Source organism: Grampus griseus (genome assembly GCF_964374135.1).
Source record: "Grampus griseus genome assembly, chromosome: 1".
In the NCBI taxonomy this organism is placed as follows: Eukaryota; Metazoa; Chordata; class Mammalia; order Artiodactyla; family Delphinidae; genus Grampus; species Grampus griseus.
In genome coordinates, this window is record NC_139017.1 from 45,910,269 (window position 1) to 45,934,096 (window position 23,828).

Genomic DNA, 23,828 nt, shown 5'->3' on the forward strand with positions numbered 1-23,828 from the left:
GGGTCTTGCTTCTACACAAAATGTGACCTGAGGACTCATGGTGTCGGTGTGTTAGTTTCTTGTGGCCACTTTCACAAGTTACAACAAACTTGGTGTCGTAGTCTCTTCGGGCTGCTATAACAAAACACTACAGACAAGGCAGCTTATAAAGAACAGATTTACTTCTCATGGTTTGGAGGCTGGGAAGGCCAAGATCGAGGTGCTGGCAGATTCAGTGCCTGGTGGGAGCCAGCTCTCTGGTTTGTAGACAGTGCCATGTAACTTCCTGGGGCAGGGGGGTGAAGGGATTTGGGATCTCTTTTTATCAGGACACTAATCTCATTCATGAAGGCTTCATGACCTAATCACTTCCCAGTGGCCCCACCTCCTAGTACGGTCACCTTCGGGTTAGGATTTTAAGGTAGGAATTTTGGTGGAACACAAACATTTACACAATAACTTGTCTAAAACAACACACCTGTATTCTTTTAGGTCTGGAGGTCAGAATCTGAAATTAAGTTATAGGCAGGGCCACACTCCCTCCGGATGCACTGTCAGAGCATCAGTTTCCTTGCCTTTTCCAGCTTCCAGAGCTGCATTCTCTGTCTTGTGGCCCCTTCTTGCATTCTCAAAGCCAGCACCATAACATGCTGCATCAGTGGTCACATTGCCTTCTGCTGTAGCCAAGGCTTCCTCTGCCTTCTTCTCCTGAGGATTAAATGTGATTACATTTAGGGCCCCACCTGGGGGGGATAATCTCCCCACCCAAAATCTCATCTGCAAAGACCCTTTGCAGACAAAGCCACATTCACAGGTTCCAGGTACTGCTTCCCCCTGGTATCTGAAAGTAGAATGTTCCTATGCAACCTTTCATAAGCAGATTTGGCATAAAGCACTGAAGCAAATGCCTGAGGGCATACCTTGCAAAGGGATGCACAAAATAAATGGAGATAAAGCACAGATACTTCTAGACCTATGGCAGCTTGATGCTGAGATGCTGAGTGTAGTTCCCAGGAAGGAGCGTGGGGGTGCCACTCTCACCTCCTGTGTGGGCTGCCTGTATAACAGCTCGCTGCAAAATAAATGCTGAATGATATTTTCGCTTTTCCCTTTTTTTTTCATAAAAGCAAAAATCCTCTTTGGATTTCTTTTGATTAATGAAAACAGGTGCCAATGTAGGTCTTTTGTAAAAGCACAAAGTGGTATAAAGTGGATTTTAAAAAGTAGGGTGATACTTGTATTATGACTCCAGTATCTCTGGAGGCCCTTATACAGCCTCCACAAACCGCAGTATGTGGAACACATACAAATGCAGAACCTGGGGCCCCAGCTGAGGCCTACTGCTTCAAGAATCTGCATTTTAGCAAGATCATCGTGTGATTCACCTGCACACAAAAATTTGAGAAGTGTGGTTGTATGGGATCCTACCCAAGGATTCTCCAATAATTGAGTCCACGTCAAAGACAGATTGAAAGGAATATTTTCCCTTGGGTCCTTTTCAGGTGGCAGTGGGTGATCAGAAGACCAATCATTTTCCTGAACACCATGAATAGTGCTCATCTAAATGATAGTAGTCTCCAGAATTCTCAATGAAGCCACAAACCCTAAGCACCAGGATGCCAGATGTCCTGATTCTTTCTGCTAGTTCTGCACAAGGCCTGCCATCGTGTCATACGTACGTACCATAGTTGTTTCTAAAAGCTACATAAAGGTGGTGAACGATAGAAACTTAAGTGACTGCCTGGCAAATATGAGTTTTACTATCCTAAACAAGTTTTCTTGCGCTGATAAGTCAGGAATCAGGGTGGGTAGCTTTCTCAATGTGATGCATACTTAAGGCAATTTTGGTCACTTTCTGCTGGTATTTAAGCCGGAGGGAAGGAAAAATAGTTACTGACCGCAGACCCCAATATTATGCTCCTCCATATGTAAGCCATAAGGGACAGAGGTTAGCTCTTTTTCAAAAGTTAATTTCCTAGAAGGCAAGCAGAAAAGAGCTAGTTAATTAAAATGAAATTAAAAACGGTTTCTGGGACTCAGCAATGACTAAAATCTCTGAATAATGACAAAGTTTGAAAAACTAAGAAAGGCATGGTCAAATGCCCTAACAGTCCACAGGAGGGCAGCAGTGCTAATACTATAAAGGTACACCACTTCATTCTAGGGTAACCTTTTCTGGATGGATGATCCTGGAAATGATGAAAGCAATGCAGCATAGGAAAAAAAAAAATATATATGTATACGCTCTCTCAATTTTGCATTGTTTCTGAGAGTCAATAGACTATGTTAAATCCTGCTCTTGAGTACAAATATATAAAATTTTTAATATGCAAAAATATTCATTCTTGGTTACAATATTGTCAGCAATTACTAAGTTTTAGAATACCAGAGTTGCCTATTTTCCTTAAACCTAGAACATTCTTAAACAATTTAAATTCAAATTCCTGCCTACCTCAGCTGTCTTCAGAATTCTTGTAGAGGACTTTTATTGTTAGTCACCTTAAAAGCTCTTCCTGTTTATTTTATGCCAATTTAAAAAATATACTATAGTCTCAAGTTAAAGACAAAATTTGATAAAATACATTCTTTAGTTATAGTCAAACTAATTTTCATCCAGTGTTGATATTAGAAAGATTGCTTTTTTGTTGTTTGTTTTTGTTTTGTTTTTAAACCACAGATAGCCTCTTTTGGTTAGGCAGGCAATAAGACCTTAATTCAAGTTTTAGATATTTTCTGATTTCTTTATAGGCTGAATTACAAAACCATGTAAGTATAAGCATTCACCTTATGTCTTTATAAGTTCATGTGTAGAAGTGGACTCTGAGACTGGAGGACCACTAATGCAGAGGTTCTCACACTTAGCTGCATATGAGAATTACTTGCCCAGGCCACGCCCCAGGTCAATGACATGACAAATTTTGGGGGCGTGGGACCCAGGCATCAGTAAAAGTCTCCAGGGGATTCCAGTGTGCAGCCGTGGTTCAGAAACATGTTATGCTTTCATGGTTGGGACTTGGGTTTTTAATTAGCCACACCCATACATTAAAGTGATGTGGAAGATATGTCTTCTTCCACACACATAGATACAGATACTTGAATGTGGTGAACTCAAGGCCAGGAAATAATGAAGGCTGAGAGCTGGGCAGAATCAGGAAGTACTGCACAGAATGGGCTCTGTGAGCTGGGCCTTGGAAGAGGCCCAGGATCGGGTGGACAGGACCACAGGCGCTTCAGCCAATAGTGAACCAGGAATACAGCAGAGAGCACAGGATAGATGGTCTGGCTTGACTGACAGCAGGTTATCTGAAGTCTTGCAGAAAGAGAAGGCTTGGGAAGAAAAGTTGGGAATTAACTGTAGAAAGCTTTCAAGTATCTTTCATGAAATGGACTTTATGCTGTGGCTAACGGAGGTAGGACTGAGCACCTTTGAGCAGGGGAGGCACGTGACCCCTGGGGAGGGGAAAAGCTTGGACAGGCTTAAGTTAAGGCTCTGAGATGGGAGGGGCAGGAGTGGTGATTGTTGGAGGGGAATGCTTACAGAAGGTGGGCCCCATTAGAAGCGTACTCCGATTTGAGATAAAACACACTGGAAATAAATGCATTATCACAAATGAAACTTCTCCATAATGACGTTTTATTTTTTTAATAGATCTGAAGGTCCAATTCTCAAAATGCAGTTTTAAGAAAGCTTTAAATTAAAATACACTTTTCCCTCTCTCATTTAAATAAACATTTCTAGAGAAAAATGGTGTCCCCCTATATTTAATTGACAAATTATTTGACAAACAGAACATAATTTATATGTACACACATATTTCAATCTTACATATAAATAAATTAGAAAAACTAATTTTGAAGTGGAAACTATACTATGAAAGTCAATTTATTTTGGTAAGCATAATAATCCTTGGTTGAAAACACTTCTTTGAGGGTTTTAAAAATATGTACTATAGCCACCCCCTTGCTTCTAAGCAAGTGCTAGATTCTCAAAAATTATGTGGAAGAGGGTACAGCAAAACTTCAACTCTATATTTATCTCAGAATTCCTGAATTTATTCTCCTCAAATTTATCTTCCTAAAGTGCCTCACCAGAGACTACAAAGGGAAGGACCACTTACATGGCCTTACAAACATGTCCTTAGGGAGTAAAACAATATTTACTCCGGTTCACTCTTGATTCTTTATTCATCTATTTCTAAGGCAACGTTTCTTTGGCCCAGTTTGTGCTACTAACTATAAAAGTGTGAAACAAAACATGTAAAAATGTAATTGGAGTTAGAGAGACAGTCCCTCCTCTTTGGCCGCTGGCTTATTTGAAGGAGGCCCTGCCTGGTGTGAGGACAGAGAAGAGGGCTGGGATCTGTCCCACCTGAGCGTCAAGAGCTACCTGAGCTCATTCTTCTTTCCATCCCTTTGCATGACCTACAGCAAATCTACAAAGTTAAGTTTGCTTTTCTGAAATATGGGGCTTGATTTTTACTCTGCCCTTTACAGATGAGGTGAGACTCAGATTCTAATGCAACTTGAGGTTATCTGATGAATTTATTCCCTACAAAACTGCCTACATTCAGATGACATGTTTAAAGTAAGACATCTCTTTATTCAGGTGGGGAGAGAAAAACAGAATTTAGAGTGGATTCTAATTCTCTTAAAGAGTGGAATTCTTTTTAAGAAAACTACAAGTCCACAGTGTTCACTTTGTCCTGAGATGGCATTCCTGCTATGGGTGTTAGAAGCCCTCTAACTTTGTACAGAAGCATGCAACTGATGCTGAATTCTTCTTGATTTCTTAGACTGGTTTATTGTTATTAAAAGGGGTGAAGAACAAATGCCAGAAATAAACTTTATAGCATCTTTAAATCACCAAGAGGTTACAAATTTTTTAAAATAGTATTTTAACCTATTAACTGTAAGAGTATTTTCCGGTAATATTCTTAGTTGAGGAAATCAAACTTTTATAATAAACAATATATAATGCATATTTTGGGATTGTTGAAGAATGAATCTTAAGAGTTGGCAGTCATCTTTGAACAGAAAAGATTTCAAAATCACTTTCTTTACAAATGAAATGTAATGCCATTTTGAATTATAGTTCTCTGAGTTTGGAGATTTTATAGAAAAAATATTTCCCCACCTTAACACTAGTCGCGATACTGTGTTAAGTTGCCCTTATAAATACAAGCATTATTTAAGGAAAAACAAGCAAGATATTCAAACACAAATTCATACACATTTCAAAGAAGCATTAAATGATGGTGACTGTACTTCAGCCACATTAAAATGTTAGCCCTATAGCTTAACAGTTCCATTCCTGACAGTGTAAGAAACTAGCAAATAATTTTTATAGATTTTTTTTCAGTATTGAAATATAACTAACATATAACGCTGCATAAGTTTAAGGTGTACAGCATGATTTGATCATGTATATATTGCAAAATGATTACACGATAAATTTAGTTAACATCCATCACTTCATGTACCTACAAAAAAATTTTTTTCTTCCATGTGATTAGAAGTTTTAAGATCCACTTTCTTATTAGCAACTTGCCAAAATACAATACAGTGTTACTAACTGTAGTCACTACGCTGTACATTATATCCCAGTACGTTTTTATCTTATAATTGGAAGTTTATATTTTCTGACTGCCTTTACTCAACTGCCACCCCCAGCCCACCACCTCTGATGAAGGTAAATCTGATTTCTTTTTCTATAAGCTTGTTTTATTGGATTCCACATATAAGTGAGATCATACAGTACTTGTCTTTCTTTATATGACTTATTCACCCAGCATAATGCCCTCAAGGTCCATCTGTATTGTCTCAAATGGTAGGATTTCCTTCATTTTCATGGCTGAATGATACATGGGTTTGTGGAAACCATTTAGTCCATCTGCTCTGCTGGAGTGGTTGCCTTATTCTGGCAAGCTTTGTATATAGCAATACCTTCTTTCCTACGAAGCAAGGTTAGAAAATAGGGTCAGAGATGAACATAATTAAGTACATAAATTAAATTCCAGAAGCCCATTTAGAACATGGACAATTAAAAAAAAAACTATATACTAGTAAGAGTCACTGAACTAGGAATTAAATGATTCTTTTAAAATAATTCCAATGTTCAACCAGTCTCACTCTAGAAACCCTTCTTCTATTGCTGTATTATAGTTTTGATTCCCTCCATGACAAGAAATAGAGCAGTTGCATATACTTAGTAAATATTCCCTTATCTTAATTTAGAGCTAATGGGGAAGACTACAGAGAAACACACATTTTCCTAATATTGCAATTTAAAATCTAACTCTGAGATGAAACCTTTAAACAGCTAATGATTCCAGCAGCATTCAAGATCAGTGAGGAATGCCTCGTTTACCCCTCACGGTCAAGGAAAATCATGTGTTCTGGTTGGAGAGTCTCCTAAGTAACTAAAACTCACATAACACTTTTTTTTTGGTAACAACAGACATCTTTCTAAACTCTGTTATTCAAGTCCAGTGTTTTCCAAAGAAATATAATGCAAGTCACACAAGGTGATTTTGAATTTTCTAGAAGCCACATCAAAAAAAGGATAAGCAGGAAAAGTAGTTTTAACATATTTTACTTAACCCAATACCCATGGATGGTACATTCCTTTGCACTAAGTCTTTGAATCTGGTGTGTAGTGTGCACTCAAGCTCACCTTAAGTAGGATGAGCCACTTCTGACGTCCTCGGCAGCCACTCAGGGCTACTGACTCTGGAGCTGGAAAAAGCAGTTCCAGTCCCTGCTTAGGAAACTGACTACAATAGACAGACTACAACCAAATGGGGACCAGTTGGTTATTTACAGTATGCCTGCCCCAGCTAACACTTCGGGGTACCTACCCCCATGTAGGAGCTAACGGTGTTAATTCTGGAGACGTTCACATTTCTCTTGTGGGGGAGGCATCACGATGAACCAGCACAATACTTGTTATAAAGCAGTTTCCACAGGACTATTCTGGAGAGTGATTCAATACTTAGGCCTATCCTGAATCCTCTAAGACCACTATATTTTACTATTTTGTGAGGTCAATACTTTCTTTTTCTGTAGTAGTGAAACGCTTTTCTTTAAGTAGAATTTTAAATAGAAATCCAATATATGAGAAGGATAAATAAGCATTAATATAAAATTTTTCTTTTTTTTTTCAGCAACACCCCTCAGGTTTCGGGATCTTGGTTACCCGACGAGGGACTGAACCCACGCCCCTTGCAATGGAAGCACGGAGTCCTAACTACTGGACCACCAGGGAAGTCCCTGCATTAATATAAACTTAAAGAAACATTAATTTGAAATAACAACAAAGCTATCTGAAGATTAAAATGTGAAAGTGAATTATTGTACTAATTACAGTTATGCCATATTACCTTCAGCATTCATTAAGTTAACTTCAAGTGTTTACAGACAACTTGAAGCTCACGGCCCATCTGAAAACTACTTTCCTGGTTGGCTTTAGCCTCAAAGGAATCCTAAGAGAACCAAGCAGATACATAGGGCTGGGTAGGCCCACAGTGCCATTCTAGTTGGTATGTTTTGTCTTCCCCTTTGCCCCTGTGATCAAAGTCACCACTTTGCTTTTACTAAGAAATTGCCCTTCTTATTGGCCGTTGTAGAATCTGCTCCCAAACTCATGACTGTAACCTAGGGTAGCGCCTCACATTATAAGTGGTGGGAAACATAACTCCTCTTTTCCTGGCCATGCAGACACACATTCTGGCACAAAAGGAGGAACTTCCAATTCATTTCATTCAGAGACAGAAGGTAGAGGGGGTTAAATGGCTTAAAGCAATGCATTTCATAATTTTCCAAAATCTGAGGGTTTTTTGTTGGTGGTGGTTTCTCTTTTATATGTTAAAAATATCCTGACCAAGGGAAACAGATAAATGCCTTTAAAGAATTAATATTTACAAGTGGAAATTGAAAATCCTTACAAAATTAAGTGAAATGTATTTTGGTTTCTGTCGAAAAACCAAAATGAACTTAAAATGAACACATTCTGTGATTATTTCCCACTGGGCTAAAAAATTCCCCCAGCTTTGGATTCATAGCTGCTAGAAGGTAGAGGAGCTAGACAGTCTGATCAAAGGACGTGGGGGACGTTACTCTGTTGGCGCCTGTTATCAAAGCAAGAGCCTGTCAATGCACATTATTTTACATTAAAACAGGGAAGGTAGGAGAAAACATCAATAATCTAGCAAAGGGAACAGGAATCCAGGTGTCCTCTTGGATGTCTACTGCCCACTTATCTTAGTTCAGTTTATCAATATCTAAATATTCATTGAATATTTTTCAGAAGAAAGGACATCTCTGAAAAGAAACGCAACAGAAAGCAGATACCTTTTAATGATAAAAGCAAACCTTTCTCTCATCTCTTCTCAGAGAGAAATAAAATTTACTTGTCTGTGGCTTTCACCAGTTAGGTATGTGCTGAACAAAGGAAGGGAACAGGGATGAATAAAATAGTGACGTCAAACCAAAAGGAAGCAAGAGTGGCATAAAAATGGGATAAAATCAATGATGGAGGAGAAGGGAAGTAAAGCTGACAATTAGGTTCATAAATTATGGCTCTCCTGATTCTCACTAGGAACTTGAAACAGGAATTTGGTGCAAGAAGCTACTTTACCTTTGAAGTCTTACAGATCATCCAGCAGATATACAGATTCTAAATTTGTGTGCAATCTGTCTACCTCTGAAACCTCTTAGCCTGAAGTGAATAATGTAAACTCTCTTTCACAGAATAAGATTGTATGAGGAGAAATGGTCCTGGTCTCTAGCACCTTAGATTTTGAAGCAATACACAGAGCATGTATTAATTCCATGTAATACTGTCTCAGAAATCGATTTTATGACATACATTTTCAGATGGATCTTTTGCATCGAGGACAGTTTCTTCCTGTGGCACAATTGTTTTCACCTGAGGGAAGATCTCTGTAAAACTTATTATGACTTCCCATTTTTCTAGGATGGATCTAAATTTTGTAAATGTGCTCTCTCAACTGTTACAACATCTTTGTCATTTACTAGTTTTTGTCTAAAATTTTTTAAAGCCTTTGTTCAATGCTCAAGAATTTGAGAACCAGGTAGAAAAATGTTCAAGTTAATTTGACCATTCAAGTTTTTACCCATATCATTATACTCCCCACCACCTGAACTGGATTCACCATTTATATTATATCCAAAAAAGCTTCAGTAATATTAATTTAAGCAGACAGCTTAAAAATTACAGTTACTGGATCAGTCATTATTAATATAACATTAAAATATTTTAAAACTACAACAAATAATAAATATCCTTAATGGAAAAAAGAAAAAGTACTCAGTCACTGTTACTAAAATACATAAACTATTGCAATAATTCTAATGAACTTAAAAAACTCTCACTTATCCAGTGATGATTTAACCCGAGTAAAGAGAATCATGCATTTATGAAAAAAATATTCACAACAAATAATTGAAAACATTAATGTAAACAAAAGGTATCTGTTTTTTGGAACCACACAGTCAAAACATGCAAGACAGGACTCAAGCAATAGCAAAGGAGAGGGCAAGGGCTGTGGATTCCAAGGCTGGAAAGTTTGGTGGAAGAGTTAGTTAAGAAAGGAGACTGAAAGGGAAAAGGAAGGAGGGTGTAGATGGAGCCCATCAGACCAACTGGGATCCTATTCTATTCTTAGTTGAGAGCTAAGAAACAGGAAACTGTAACAGAGCACTTTAACCCTGTGGCCATATTTCATCAAAATTTAATCGTCTTAAAAATGACTACTTATACTATTTTCATGCTTTGGTATAAATATTGTAGCAGGGTAATTGTGTTCCCAAAACATCATAAATACAAGTTTATATCAAATCCATTTTGTATCAAGTTTTAAGAGCAAATTTGTGTTTTTTTGTTTTTGTTTTGGCCACGCCACGAAGCTTGCAGGTTCTTAGTTCCCCATCCAGGGATTGAACTCCAGCCCACGGCAGTGAAAGTGCTGAGTCCTATCCACTGGACTGCCAGGGAACTCCCATTAACAGCAATTCTGGATTATTGTGCCTGGTATCCTGCTTCCAGAGTTATCCCTAGGAATGGAGAAGCAACTGCCTACACTTTACAGTCTTGTAAAGTAGTTTCTAAAGCAACAAAAGCAATTGGGGTGGGGGGAAATATGGACATTAAGCAATGCAAAGGATATAATAAAAATATTTACCTTTTTAAAGGAAAGGCAAACTAAAGCTAGGTATTACTTCACATTCTTTTATAAAAGCATACACATAAATGAGGAGTCTTTAAAAAATCCAATAATCTTAAACAGGTAAAACATTCCCCAATAAGCTTGATGGTGTTTCTTCAAGTTAAAGAGCACAGGCACATCAGTAATGGTCTACACCCTGGTTTCTCAAAGTGTAGTCCAGGCCCAGCAGCATCATCACTTGGGAACGCATTAGAAATGGGATCTCAGATCTCTAATGCTACTGAAACTTTAACCTGGGGGATACGATGCTCAGATAATTGTTTGGCTTTCATTCACTGATAGCTAGAGAGAGTTTTTGGTTGATACTTGTTAGGGAACCTTATTTTGGTGTAGTGATGTTTTAAACAAAGAAGGGGAGTGAGGAGCAGAAAGCTATTTTGTTTTGCTTTCTTGAGAGGTTATTTCTAGATAAACCTTTTAGACTTGTCAAATATTTCACTGATAGTACTTCCTTCTCAGATTGCTGTGTACATGTAATTTTAAAAACATACTGCTGATAGAGAAATCAAATATGCATACTATGTGTTCTACAAATGTAAGATTTAAAACTCAAATGAAGGCACTGTGGATATTTTTAAAAGATAACCAAGAAATATAAAAAAAGTTTTAGCTCTTTATGAGTGACGAATGTACTTTTATTAGGTAGTCCAAACCCTGTGATTAATATAAAAGGAATATATATCATAAAGCCATGAATACCAATTATTGTTAATTATTAGTTTGATTTCAAAGCTATTTCCAAAGCAATAGGGGGAAAAAAGTCAGAAATATCAAAGCACCTAATCTTGGTCTATGCTCCAGTTTTATTCTAAGTCTTTCATTAGATTTTAAATTATTTCATTAAAATTTAAGATGATGTTTAAAAATTCTATTCTCCTTAGAAGATATGTATTTGTACCTTTTTTTTCAATTTTAAGTCCCCCCCCATTTCATTTTTATAGATAAAAAGACAGAGTTCATGAAGTGCCTTATAAATCTTACCCTCTCAGCAACTTTTAGTTTAACCCCATCAGTTTTACTGCAACCTAGTAAATTAAGAGAACATAAGAGGGAAATCAAATAGTGTTGCTTTAAATTCCCCAGTTTAACTTGTATGAATAACAAATCTAAAAGAAAGCAAAGTGGGTACCTGAATGAGCCATCTATGTAGCTTCTTACTACTACCTAAGTTATACAGACAACTGAAAACTTTCACCATAAAAATTACAGTGACTACAGCTGTCAAAGTCTCCACAGTGAACCATTTTATAATATTTAATCTTGGCCATTAGTCCAATCTAGGAAGTTGGGTACACCTAGGATAGAGAAAGCCCCAAAATGGTCCATGATTTACTACAGCACTTAAACCTCAAATCCCACAGAAATTTTTCTTACATCATAATTAGCTGAAGCAACCTGCACAGATTACTCTTGTTGCAATGATATTGAAAGCAGCTGAAAACATTTTTAGTAAAGAAATGTAATTCAGACAACACACTCATGCAGGTGCATTTTTTGAAAAAACAACATGCAATACAGACTACAAACAAAACGTGCACAAAACTATGTCAACTGTGAGAAGGACCAGTAACTTAAAAAACTTGCTTCAATTTACCTTTTCTTCTCTTTGTGAAAACAGAAGTAGATGCTGCCGACAACTACTACAACGCCAAAAACTACAAGAAATCAGGAAACAAATGATATTTAACTGTGAAAAATCATTGCCAAGATTCAAAATCTAGCAGAAGAAATAAATGATGGTCAGATTTCCATGGCCAGAAAATGTTATCTTATTTAAGCACATATACATTTACATTCCATCTGTACTCTTCAGTATCAATCCAATTCTTTGCATTAAACAGTACAGAGTAAGTCAGAGAAGAGTCCTTGATTAATTGAGAAAATTACTCAAAGCATATTTGGGATGCAAACTCATATGAGTAATGATCTTGAAACAACTTGTATTATTTAGGGTTTGTTAGTAACTGGACATGTAGAATACAAAGGAATAGACAATAATACAAGGTAGTGTATTATATAAAAGGTCAGGTTTTTCCTGTTTTACTTAATTTCAAGCTATAAAGCCACAGAAATTGAAAAATCTTTTAAAAAACTATTGCACTTTTCAGAGTAATGTCTTGATTTAATTGGTATCAAAGTTTGGGATACGTACGTGCACCAATGACAACTGCAACAATGATTCCTGCACCTGAGAAAAAATGAAAACAGTTTGGGAGATAATTAAGTACCTAGGGGTCTCCAGGTAGCAGCTACATTTTAATATGATCAGATCATCTATAACTACAAAGAAAAAATTATCAATCTAGTTTTAGCATGACTGCTAGTGCTTTCAGGTTATTTTGATCACGGAACCCTTCTAATCACATTCCAGGGTTAGGACACACCTTGTGAAACTCCTAACAGGAACCTCACTTTTCACTGTTGTATGCTGTAGCTACCACACCAGGTTGTTTAGTAAAGGTAACTAGGACAATTAGAATTTACTAGAGGAAAATCATTTTAGAAACGTAGCAGCCCACTATAATTCGTTTAGTTCAACATTCAGTCTTTTGTTACTTATGATTTTGTTGGAAATTTAACATATATTTTTTTCCCTAAGTGGGTCTGTAGAATAAGTCATAGAGTGCTATTAATCTATCATATAGATGTTATTTGCAGAGTCTTCACAAACAATACATCATTGTATCATCACAGCTCCTATTCCCCTTTCCCTCCAGATTAAGACATAGTCCTACAAGGAGATTTGATCTAAGAATGTAAAGGGAACACCAGGGAACATGGATAAAAACTATGCACAGAAACGTAAACATGCATTTTTGACTATCCAGAGAGCAATAAATAATACTACCAAATCTTAATTCTTAGAAATGTTTGTCAGTACCTCTGCTTCTTAACTGCCATTACTTTTGTTATCTATAACTCATAGCATAAAATGTCATGTTCGGCTCTGCTCTTTTTATTTCATAAATATTATCAAGTGTAAGCATCTTGAGATGGCATTGGATTCACTTGACACCGTGGCAAGTTTTCAGAGGGAAAACATAACAAGCCTAAAGTACATTTTATAAATAGACTAACTTTACTAGTCTAAAGTAAAGTAATAGCTATTTTTCTTCATTTCCTTATCAGTAAATCTTTATATTTCATTTAACTGTCACAACTATACTTCATCAAGTTCTTTAACACATATGTGTGAACTATGTGAGCCAACATTAAGTGTGCTACCCCAGCTTGATATAGAAAAACTAACCCAACTAGTAGTACTTCAAGGCTTGTATATACAAGGTACCAGAAGAAAGAAAATTTATCTAAAAATTGCCATTAAAAAGCAACACTATCACATGGGAAACAAGCTATGTTTTATATATATTAAACTACATGTAACCATATTATTTAAGAAAGTAAACTTATCATGCTAGGAAGCCTAAATTGGGGAACCTCTTAAAAACTGTATTACCCTCATGTGCCTATACATAGTACCACTTATATTTGTCATGGTATCTTCACCTTTAAGATTACTTAAAATGTACAATTACACATTGAACAATTATCACCAATTTGTGACATGTTGTCTCTTTTCTAACTACAGATAACGGTAATATTTCCATGTTGAAAACTAGGGCCTCATGATGCAGGGTTATTAACAACCAAAATAATACCTAAACTCTCAGCATCTTTAGGTGGTGGTTCATCACTGGGACTGGGATATCCTAGAAAAAAGGAAAAAAATGGAAGTAAATAAAAGAAGAAGAAAAAACAATAAAGCTTAAAGTCCTCTAAATTCATAGGTTTTGATTTTTTAACTTTGTACAAAAACCCTTATAATTTTATTTTCCTTATATAAACTATATTAATGTTTCTCACTAAAAGTAGTATCAAAATATTATAAATTTATATTCAGTATCAAAGCATTCTTCTTCCTGTCCAGTAACATTTCCTGGGACAATATTCTGTGGTACAGCAAACAAATTTATCATTAGTGTATTGTCAGAATTATCCTATGGATTCACTGTGATTATACTTAAAACTAAAATTAAGAAAACAATCCCATTTACAATCAAATCAAAAAGAACAAAATACCAAGAAATAAGTAGGTAAAAGACCTATATTCAGAAAACTATAAGACACTGATGAAAGAAATTGAAGACAACACAGATGGAAAGATATACTGTGCTTGGATTGGAAGAATTAATATTGTTAAAATGACCATACACCTCAAGGTAATCTACAGATCCAATGCAATCCCTATCAAAATACTAGAAAAAAATAATTCTAAAATTTGTATGGAAACAAAAAGACCCCAAATAGCCAAAACAATCTTAAGAAAGAATAACAAAGCTAGAGGTATCACACATCCTGACTTAAAACTATGCTACAAAGCTAAAATAATCAAAACAGTATGGTTCTAGCACAAAAACAGACACATAGAACAATGGAACAGAAGAGAGAGCACAGAAGTAAACCCACTGCTATATGGAAAATTATCTACAACAATGGAGACAAGAAAACATAATGGGGAAGAGACAGCCTCTTCAATAAATGGTGTTGGGAAAATTGTACAGCAACATGAAAAAGAATCAAAATGAACTACTTGCTCATAAAATATACAAAAATAAACTCAAAATGGATTAAAGACTTAAATGTAAGACCTGAAAACATAGAACTTGTAGAAGAAAACATAGCAAATACCTTTTTTTTACTTTAACCTTAGCAATATTTTTTTGGATGTCTCCTCAGGCAAGGGAAACGAAAGTAAAAAACCAAATGGGACTAAATCAAGCTAAAAAACTTGCACAGCAAAGAAAACTATCAACAAAATCAAAAGACCACCTATGAATAGAAGAAGATATTTGCAAACAATATATCTGACAAGGGGTTAATATCCAAAATATACAAAGAACACATACAACTCAACATCAAAACAAAACAAAGAACACAATTTAAAATTAGGTAGAAGACCTGAATAGACATTTTTCCAAAGAAGTCATACAGATTGCCAACAGGCACATGAAAGATACTCAACACCACTACTCATCAGGAAGTACAAATCAAAAGCACAATGATGTATCACCTCACACCTGTCAGAATGGCTATCATCAAAAAGACAACAAATAACAAATACCTGTAGGGATGTAGAGAAAAGGGAGCCTCTGTGTACTGTTAGTGGGAATGTAAATTGGTGCAGCCACTATTGAAAACAGTATGGAGATTCCTCAAAAACTTAAAAATGGAACTACCATACAAGCCAACACTGGGTATTTACCCTAAGAAAATGAAAACACTTATTTGAAAAGTATACGCATCCCTATGTTCACTGGAACATTATTTACAATAGCCAAGATATGGAAGCAAACTAAGTGCCCATCCATAGATGAATGTTACTTTGTTAAAGTTTCCTTCTATTACAAATTGGATCCTAAATTGGTTTTAAGCCCTCCTGTACACACGCATTACATCTTCTTTATCCATATATATACACACACACACACACACACACACACACACATTCACACATACAATGGAATAAAAAAAGAATGAAATCTTGCCAATTGCAACAACATGGATAGACCTAGAGGGTATTATAGTAAGTGAAGCAAGTCAGACAGAGAAAGACAAATACTATATGATTTTACTCATACGTGGAATCTAACAAAACAAGTAAACATAACTAAACAGAAACAGAGTCATACCTAGAACAAACAAGTGGCTGCCAGGAGGAGAGGATTCGAGGTATGGGGAGGAGAGAAATAGATGAGGGAGATTAGGAAGTAAAAACTTTCAGTTACTAAATAAATGAGTCATGGGTATGAAATGTAAGGTATGGGGAATATAGTCAATAGTTATGTAATATCTTTGTATGGTGACAGATGGTAACTAGACTTACCATGGTGATCATTTTGAAATGTATGAAAATATTAACTATGTTGTATACCAGGAACTAACATAGTGCTGTAGATCAATTATACTTCAAAAACAAACAAACAAACAAACTCATAGAAAGAGATCAGATTTGTGGTTAACAGAGTCAGAGGGTAGGAGGAAAGGGAAATTGCATGAAGGCAGTCAAAAGGTGCAATCTTCCAGTTATAAGATAAATAAGTACTAGGGATGTAATGTACAACATGATAAATATAACTAACACTGCTGTATGTTATGTAAGAAAGTTGTTAAGAGAGTAAACTCTACGAGTTCTCATCACAAGGAAAAAAATTTTTTCTATTTCCTCAATTTTGTATTATATAAGATGACGGATGTTCACTGAACTTACTGTGGTAATCATTTCATGATGTATGTAAGGCAAATCATTATGATGTACAATGTAAACTTTATACAGTGCCATATGTCAATTATATCTCAACAGAAAAAAAAAACTAAAAGGTACAGGAGGGCTTAAAAACAATTTAGAATCTGATTTGTAATAGAAGGAAACTTTAAAATAATAAAGACAATTTATAAAAAATCCATAGCTAACATCATATTCAATGGTGAAAAACTGAAAGTTTTTCCCTTAAGATAAGAAACAACCCAGGATGCCTGCATTCGCCATTTCTATTCAACATAACACTGGAAGTTCTAGACAGAGCAATTAGGCAAGTAAAAGAAAGAAAAAGCGCCCAAATTGGGTAAGAAGAAATAAATGATCTCTGTTCCAGATGACATGATCTTATAAAAGGACAACTCTAAAGATTACACACACACACACACACCTGATATAACAAATAATTCAGCAAAGGTGGCTGCAGGCTACAAAATCAACAAACAAAAATCAGTTGCATTTCTATACATGAGCAATGAACAATACAAAAAGGAAATTAAGGAAACAATTCCATTTACAACAGTATCAAAAAGAATAAAATACTTGGGAATAAACTAACCAAGGAAGTGCAACATTCATCCAGTGAAAACTACAAAACATTGCTGAAAAAAAATTAAAGACATAAATAAATGGAAAGACATCTTGTGTTCATGGATTGGAAGACTTAATATTATTAAGATGCTAATACTACACAAAGCAATCTACATATTAAATGCAACCCCTATCACCACCTTGAAAATCCATTTTGCAGAAATTGAAAAATCAAACCTATAATTCATATGGAATCAAGGAACTAGCAATAGCCAAGAAAAATCTTGAAAAAGAAGAGCAAAGTTGAGAGGGCTCATACTTCCTGGTTCCAAAACATACTAAAAAGCTACAATAATCAAAACAGAGTGGTACTGGCATAGAAAAAAACACACACACTAATGGAATAGAGTAGAAAGCCCAGAAATAAACCCTTGCTTATATGGTTAAATGACTGTCAACAGGGTGCTAAGAACATTCAATGGGGAAAAATGGGGAAAGGATAATCTCTTCAACAAATGTTTCTCGGAAAACAGATATCCACATGCAAAATAGTGAAGTTGGACACTTACATCATATACAAAAATTAATTCAAAAAGGATCATAGAACTAAACTTAAGAGCTAAAACTATAAGACGCTTAGAAAAAAACATAGAGGACAATCTTCATGATATTGGATCTGGCAATGATTTCTTAGATGTCACACGCAAAACACAGGCAACAAAAGAACAAATAGATAAACTGGACTTTACCAAAATTAAAAACCTTTGTGCTTCAAATGACACTACCAACAGAGTGAAAAGGCAATACACAGAATGGGAGAAAACATCTTCAAATAATGTATCTGATAAGAGATTAATATCCAAAATACATAATGAACTCCTAAAACTCAACAACAAAAAAACAATTCAAAAATAGGAAACGGACTTGAGTAGACATTTCTCCAAAGATCTATAAGAGACCAATAAGCACATGAAAAGATGATCAATTACTAATCATTAGGGAAATTAAAAAATAGAAAAGCACAATGAGATGCTACTTTACATGTATAAGGATGGCTATTATCAAAAAACAGAAAAATAAGTGTTGACAAAGAGGTAGAGAAATTAGAACCTATGTGTATCACTGGTGAGAACGTAAAATGGTGCAGCCACTGAGGGAGACACTAAGTTTGTTCCTCAAAAAGGGAAACACAGAATTACCATACACCCCAATGTGTTATTCAGAATAGCCAAAAGGTGGAAACAACCCAAGTGGCTATCAACAAATGAATGGATAAACAAAATATGGTATATACAAATAATGCAATATTATTCAGCCATAAAAGGGAATACAGTTCTGCTACATGTTACAAGAGGGACAAACCTTGAAAACATCATGCTAAGTGAAATAAGTCAGAAGTGATTCTACTTCTTGACCTAGAATAGTCAAATTCATAGAGATAGAAAGTAGAATATTGGTTACCAGGGCTGAGGGGAGGGAGAATGGAGGGTTATTATTAAATGGATATAATCTTTCATTTTGAGATGATGAAAAAGTTGTGATGATAGCTAGTAGTGATGTACTTAATGCCACTGAAATGTACACTTAAAATGGTTGAAATAGTCAAAAAAAACTTTATCTAGAAAAATTAACATAGAAAATAGCCTGAAAATTTCTGAAAAGGATGTCTTCTGCCAGATATTAAAACATATTATGGTACTGCCGTCAAAAAATCGACTTACTGGGGGCACAGGAATGGACAGAGATCAAGGGAACAGAGAGAAGATTAGAACACCTATGACTTTATTTAATGTACGATAAAAACTGGCACTTCAAAACAGCTGTAGAGAAGACAACTTATTCAACAAATAGTTCTACTTAGCCCTTAGATGGGGTGGGTGGAATGGAGACGAACCTAATCTCATTCCACATACCATAATGAATTTCAGATAAAACAACGATTTAATGCAAATAATGCAATCAGGATGTATGGTTAAGATGTTTATATAATTTCAGCATGGGGAAGTCCTGAAGCTTTTATAAGAAGGATACACAGTCATAGCCATTAAGGAAAAGATCAGTACACCCAGCTACCTATAAATGTAAAATGCACATGTAAATGACCACTGATAGGAGAATAGTTAAATATGGTATATATTAAAGTCATCATTAAAAAGGATGGGAGTAAATCTAAAAAGAACCCCAATTCAAGACATTAAATGGAAAAAGTGAAAGCTTCAGAAAAATATGAGCAGCATAATGCCATTTTTGGTTAAGAAAAAAGAAAAAATGCCAAAATATGTATAAGTACACATATAAAGATGTTGATGTACAGAAATAAAAAGATACCCTAAACTATTAAGTGATGATTCAGGAAATGGACTAGAGAAAGAGGAGGAGAAGTAATCTTTTACTCTGTATGCTTTCATAATGTTTGAAATTTTACAAACTCATATTCATATACTATTTATGTAATTAAAAGTTATAAAAAGCAATATATATACCCAATAATATAAAATTTTAAAACTGACTAGTAAATATAAGGCAAAAAAAAACAACCTAGAAAAAAAAGTTCATTTTAAACAGGCTTTGATGAATTCTGACAAATCAACAAGAAATATTTTAGAAACCAAATAGAAAAATGAAAAAAGGACATGAACAAATAACTGTAGATGAAAAAAGCTCAGCTTCATTGATAATTAAATAAATGCAAATTAATATGTGACATCATTTTTCACTCATCACCCTAAAAAGTTCTAAGCAATATATGTAGAATAAAGAACTCTTGCACCTGGATGACTTGACCCCAGAGTTGTCGTTGTATGAGTAGGCTTGGAATCTGGAAAAATAAATTTGATTCAATTCTCCAGCCTTATCAATACAAAATTATGGATTTACTTTTGATTTTTTAAAAAGATTATTTCTCAAATTGAATTATTTCCCCAAATGAAAAATACACATACTTCCTAAACTTTGCAATTCTACTTCTGTGAAGTTAACCTAAAATATATATTTACACAAGTACATACGAATGTATCCATAAGAATGTTCACTATGGGATGTTCACTATGGCTTTGTATTATATAATGGAAATCCTAGAAGTTAACTAATAATAAACCATAAAAATATGTGTTCAGAATAAAGATATGAAACTTAAAAAAAATACCATCCACATAGTACCTTATTACATAATTTGTATCCTTTTCTTTTCCACTTAGTATTTTGCCCACATTTTTTCATATTTGCATAATCACATCTACCTTATCACCATTATATGTCACTAATGATACTTTTCATGCTCTCTAACTGATGATAAAAAATGATTGACAGTCTCATGAGGAATTTTGATTTTTGATATTTAAAAAAAAAATCCCTGTAGTTTACCTTCTTTATAAATTTGTCCTCACAATTCTCTCTTCTTCAAACACTAAACTGTATCAGTGTTTTATAAATCCTTTATAAAATGCTTATGGTCAACTCTTTCAAAAGAGCCTATCAACAAACATAGTATACCACAGTGCATAGTCCCAGTAGGACCATGTGAGTAAACATGGATGGGTCAATATCATCCACCAAAAAAAACATCTTTTTCCCACCAAAACTTCACAGCCCTCACCAAGGTACTCAAGGAGATTACTGGATACCAGGTTTACGGGAATTATAAAAAGGTGTTCTAATTACCATGTTAACATGAAAAATTCCCCTCAGTCCTTAAAATATTAGGACAATAAGAAGTAAACAAATTAAAAGCCAGTAGATGACATTTGTTTGAGTCATTAAACAATGGGACACTGGAACCTATAGAAATGTTGTTACTTTAGTGAGCAGAGCCACACTGGGACCCTGAGTGCAGTCTGCCCAGGCTAATGCTCTTCCTCTCTTCCTCTTGTCTCTTGCTTCTGCTGCAACCAAAGAGAAGAAGCCAGAGACAGCAGCCCTGAAATCAGGAAGATAATTCCTTCCACCATATCAAAATAGTCTCTCAAGTCTTAGGCAGAGCAGCTAATCAGTAGTCCCTGCAGAACCAAACTGGTCACGGTCTGGGAAAAGAAACATAGTCCTAGACCCAGGAGATACCCTGTAAAGGTGTCAACAGATCACTTTTAAAATGAATAAATTATCAATGTCGATGATACAGAAAACACACATGTTAAAAAACAGACGCCATGGACCTTCCTCTGCATTAATATTGAGTTATGCTGTAATGCATGCAAGCTACCTTTAAGAGCTTTCTAGATACTAGGCACTGTGCTAAGTGCTTTAAATGGATCCCATTTTAAATTTACTACCACTCAGTAAGGAAGGTTTTAAATCATCCACCAAAAAAACCATCTTTTAATCATTTTACATGTAAGTAAACATGCTTAAAGTTTACTTAACTTGCCACCTGCTTATATCTGCAGACTACTGCAAATAATTTTAAAGTCACTAAATGTAACAACTAAAATGGCTGTTAATATGTTCTTCTCCATTTCATTCCTAAAACTGATGAATGAGTGTAAATCATAGGAATTTAAAAGATTTTGAAAAAAATCACAAGGAATGTAAAGGATTTTGAAATATATAAGCAGGAAGTTACTAGACCTGAGTCACTGGAAATTGGAGGTTGGGAACTGGGAGGAGCTGACACTGGAAAACAAAAAAAATGTAGATTGGATCAAACACTTGCGAGTTACTGCTAGTATTTTCACCAAGAATCTGAAAAACTTTTGAAAAAATATATGCAGGTAGTTACTAAACCTGAGGCACTGGAAATTGTAGGCTGGGTACTAGGAGTAGTTGACTCTGGAAAACAAAATAATGTAGACTGAATAAAAAACTTGGGCATTATTATTTTCTTTTCATTAATATGAATTATGCCTTTCACTCTTATTTAGGTAAAACTTCCTATGCTTCAATTTACTCTGAAAAATGATTGCTATTCATTTTTACATGTAAAAAATGTCAAACAAGAGAAATTTATATACATGTGTGATGTACATGAAATGCTAAGACCCTATAATGACATCCAAAATCACAACAGCAGATTTCTTTGTAAATTTGAAGTCATACAACTATCACAGAAATGAATGCAAGACAGTTAAATATGAAAATTGTTTCTTTTCTATTATTCTGTATCATTGATATTTAATGTCAAAGAAAAAAAAACAAAGGAAAATGACAATATTTATACCTTTAATACATGTTGGTATCTCAGGCTCCCAAGTACTGTTCGCACCACAGACAATTGTGTTGCTGCCATTAAGCTTAAAACCCTCAATGCATCTATATACAATCGTTGCTTTGTAGTAAAATTTTGTTCCATGTCCTGAGACTATCATTCCATTTTCAACGTATGGATAGGCACATTTGACCACTGAAAAATGGAGAAATTCCAGAGTTAATGGAAAGCTGCTTTCACATAGGACCAGAAAAACTAGTGCAAAGTAATAATTTCCAGTGGAAAGAAAGAGGAAAGGAATGAAAAGATGTTAATTGGAAAAAAAAAAAAAGACTGCGCATTTGAATTCCAGGGAACAGATCTGGAGTAGTCTAATAACCTTTTCCCACCTAAAACAGACTGTCATTATAGTTCATTTGCTTCCCTACATTTTCTTTCCATTATTGACAAGTTTTGAGAAAGGTCTGAGTACCAGACACAAATTCAGGGTAAGTTCAAAAGAAACTTTCAATGCTCTTTAGCTCTAGGATTTTTTTAAGATCATGCTGACACTAACTGCGGTACCCTGCTTTTTAAGAAAGGCAGCAAAAACTTTTCTTAGAAGGTAATATCTGAGCTCAAATTTAAAAGTTGAAAAGAAGCTAGCCATGCCAAGATATGAAAAAGAAAGTTCTCAGGTGACAACAACACAGAGGAACTGGGATGTTCAAGAAGTACAAAGGCCAGCGGAGTTAGGGGAGTGTTTTCCAAACATTCTGGACTGTAACCCAGAGATCAAGAAATACATTTTACATTGTAAACCAGTATATAAACAAACAGGCCTGAGATAATGTTACAAGTTAATACTTAGCCCTCACACCAGTGTACTCTGATATTTCCCATTCTACTCTACTTCTTAAAAAGTAAAATACTCATCCTGACCCTCTAGGATTCACGATCCATTAATGGGTTTGGCAGAATTTGGGAAAAAACAAAATCAAGAAACACTGGGCTGGGCAGTGAGTTCAAGAGAACGTCTTATGAGATTAAATCTGAGTAATAGATGAGGGCCAGATAATACACTGCCTTTTAAACCAGAAGAGTGTCCTTTCTCCTTTCTTTTGGGTCTGAATTTCCATCAGGTATTATTTCTCTTCAGCCAGGAGAACTTCCTTATCAATTCTTATAGTCCAGGTTGGCTAATGACAAATTCTCTTAGCTTTTGTTTATCTGAAACTGTTTTTATTTCACCTTCAGTTCTGAAAGATTTCTCTTTGACAGAGAATTCTAGGCTAACTGTTTTTTCTTTCAGCACATTAGCAGAAACTATTGTCTTGTAGTTTCAACAGTTCCTTAACAAAAGTCAGCTGTCATGTCATTCTTACTTTGGGGTGAGGAGAGAGAGGATGTAATATGTTTGTGTTTTGTTTTTTGTTTTTCCCTCTCACTGGCTACTTTTTCTTTTGTTTTCAGTAGTTTTACCATGTTGTGTTTAGTTTAGTGGCAGTTTCTTGGTAAATTTTTGAAATTTATTCTGCTACGGTCAGTGAATTTCCCAGACCTGTGGGGTTGTTGTTTTGGATCAAATTTAGATAATTTTTGGCCAGTATTTATTGAAATTATTTTCTACATTTTT

At 35.1% G+C, this 23,828-nt stretch overlaps 1 protein-coding gene across 4 annotated transcripts in view; it reads right to left on the bottom strand.

The window, feature by feature from the left end:
• Positions 1 to 3,606: 3,606 nt before the first annotated feature.
• CD46 (CD46 molecule) overlaps positions 3,607 to 23,828 on the bottom strand; it is a 54,168-nt gene continuing 33,946 nt past the window's right edge. Inside the window, exons 6-14 of one of the 4 annotated variants that reach the window (XM_082666285.1) lie at positions 22,226 to 22,408; positions 21,793 to 21,837; positions 21,637 to 21,681; positions 19,844 to 19,891; positions 13,886 to 13,936; positions 12,379 to 12,414; positions 11,821 to 11,881; positions 11,208 to 11,251; positions 3,607 to 5,930 (exon numbers count right to left, since the gene is read on the bottom strand). In XM_082666285.1, the coding sequence (XP_082522411.1) occupies positions 11,242 to 11,251; positions 11,821 to 11,881; positions 12,379 to 12,414; positions 13,886 to 13,936; positions 19,844 to 19,891; positions 21,637 to 21,681; positions 21,793 to 21,837; positions 22,226 to 22,408 (479 nt within the window). In that variant the 3' untranslated portion in view covers positions 3,607 to 5,930; positions 11,208 to 11,241. The remainder of the gene's footprint in view (positions 5,931 to 11,207; positions 11,252 to 11,820; positions 11,882 to 12,378; positions 12,415 to 13,885; positions 13,937 to 19,843; positions 19,892 to 21,636; positions 21,682 to 21,792; positions 21,838 to 22,225; positions 22,409 to 23,828) is intronic. The other 3 variants (XM_082666284.1, XM_082666286.1, XM_082666287.1) reach the window with 3 other exon arrangements.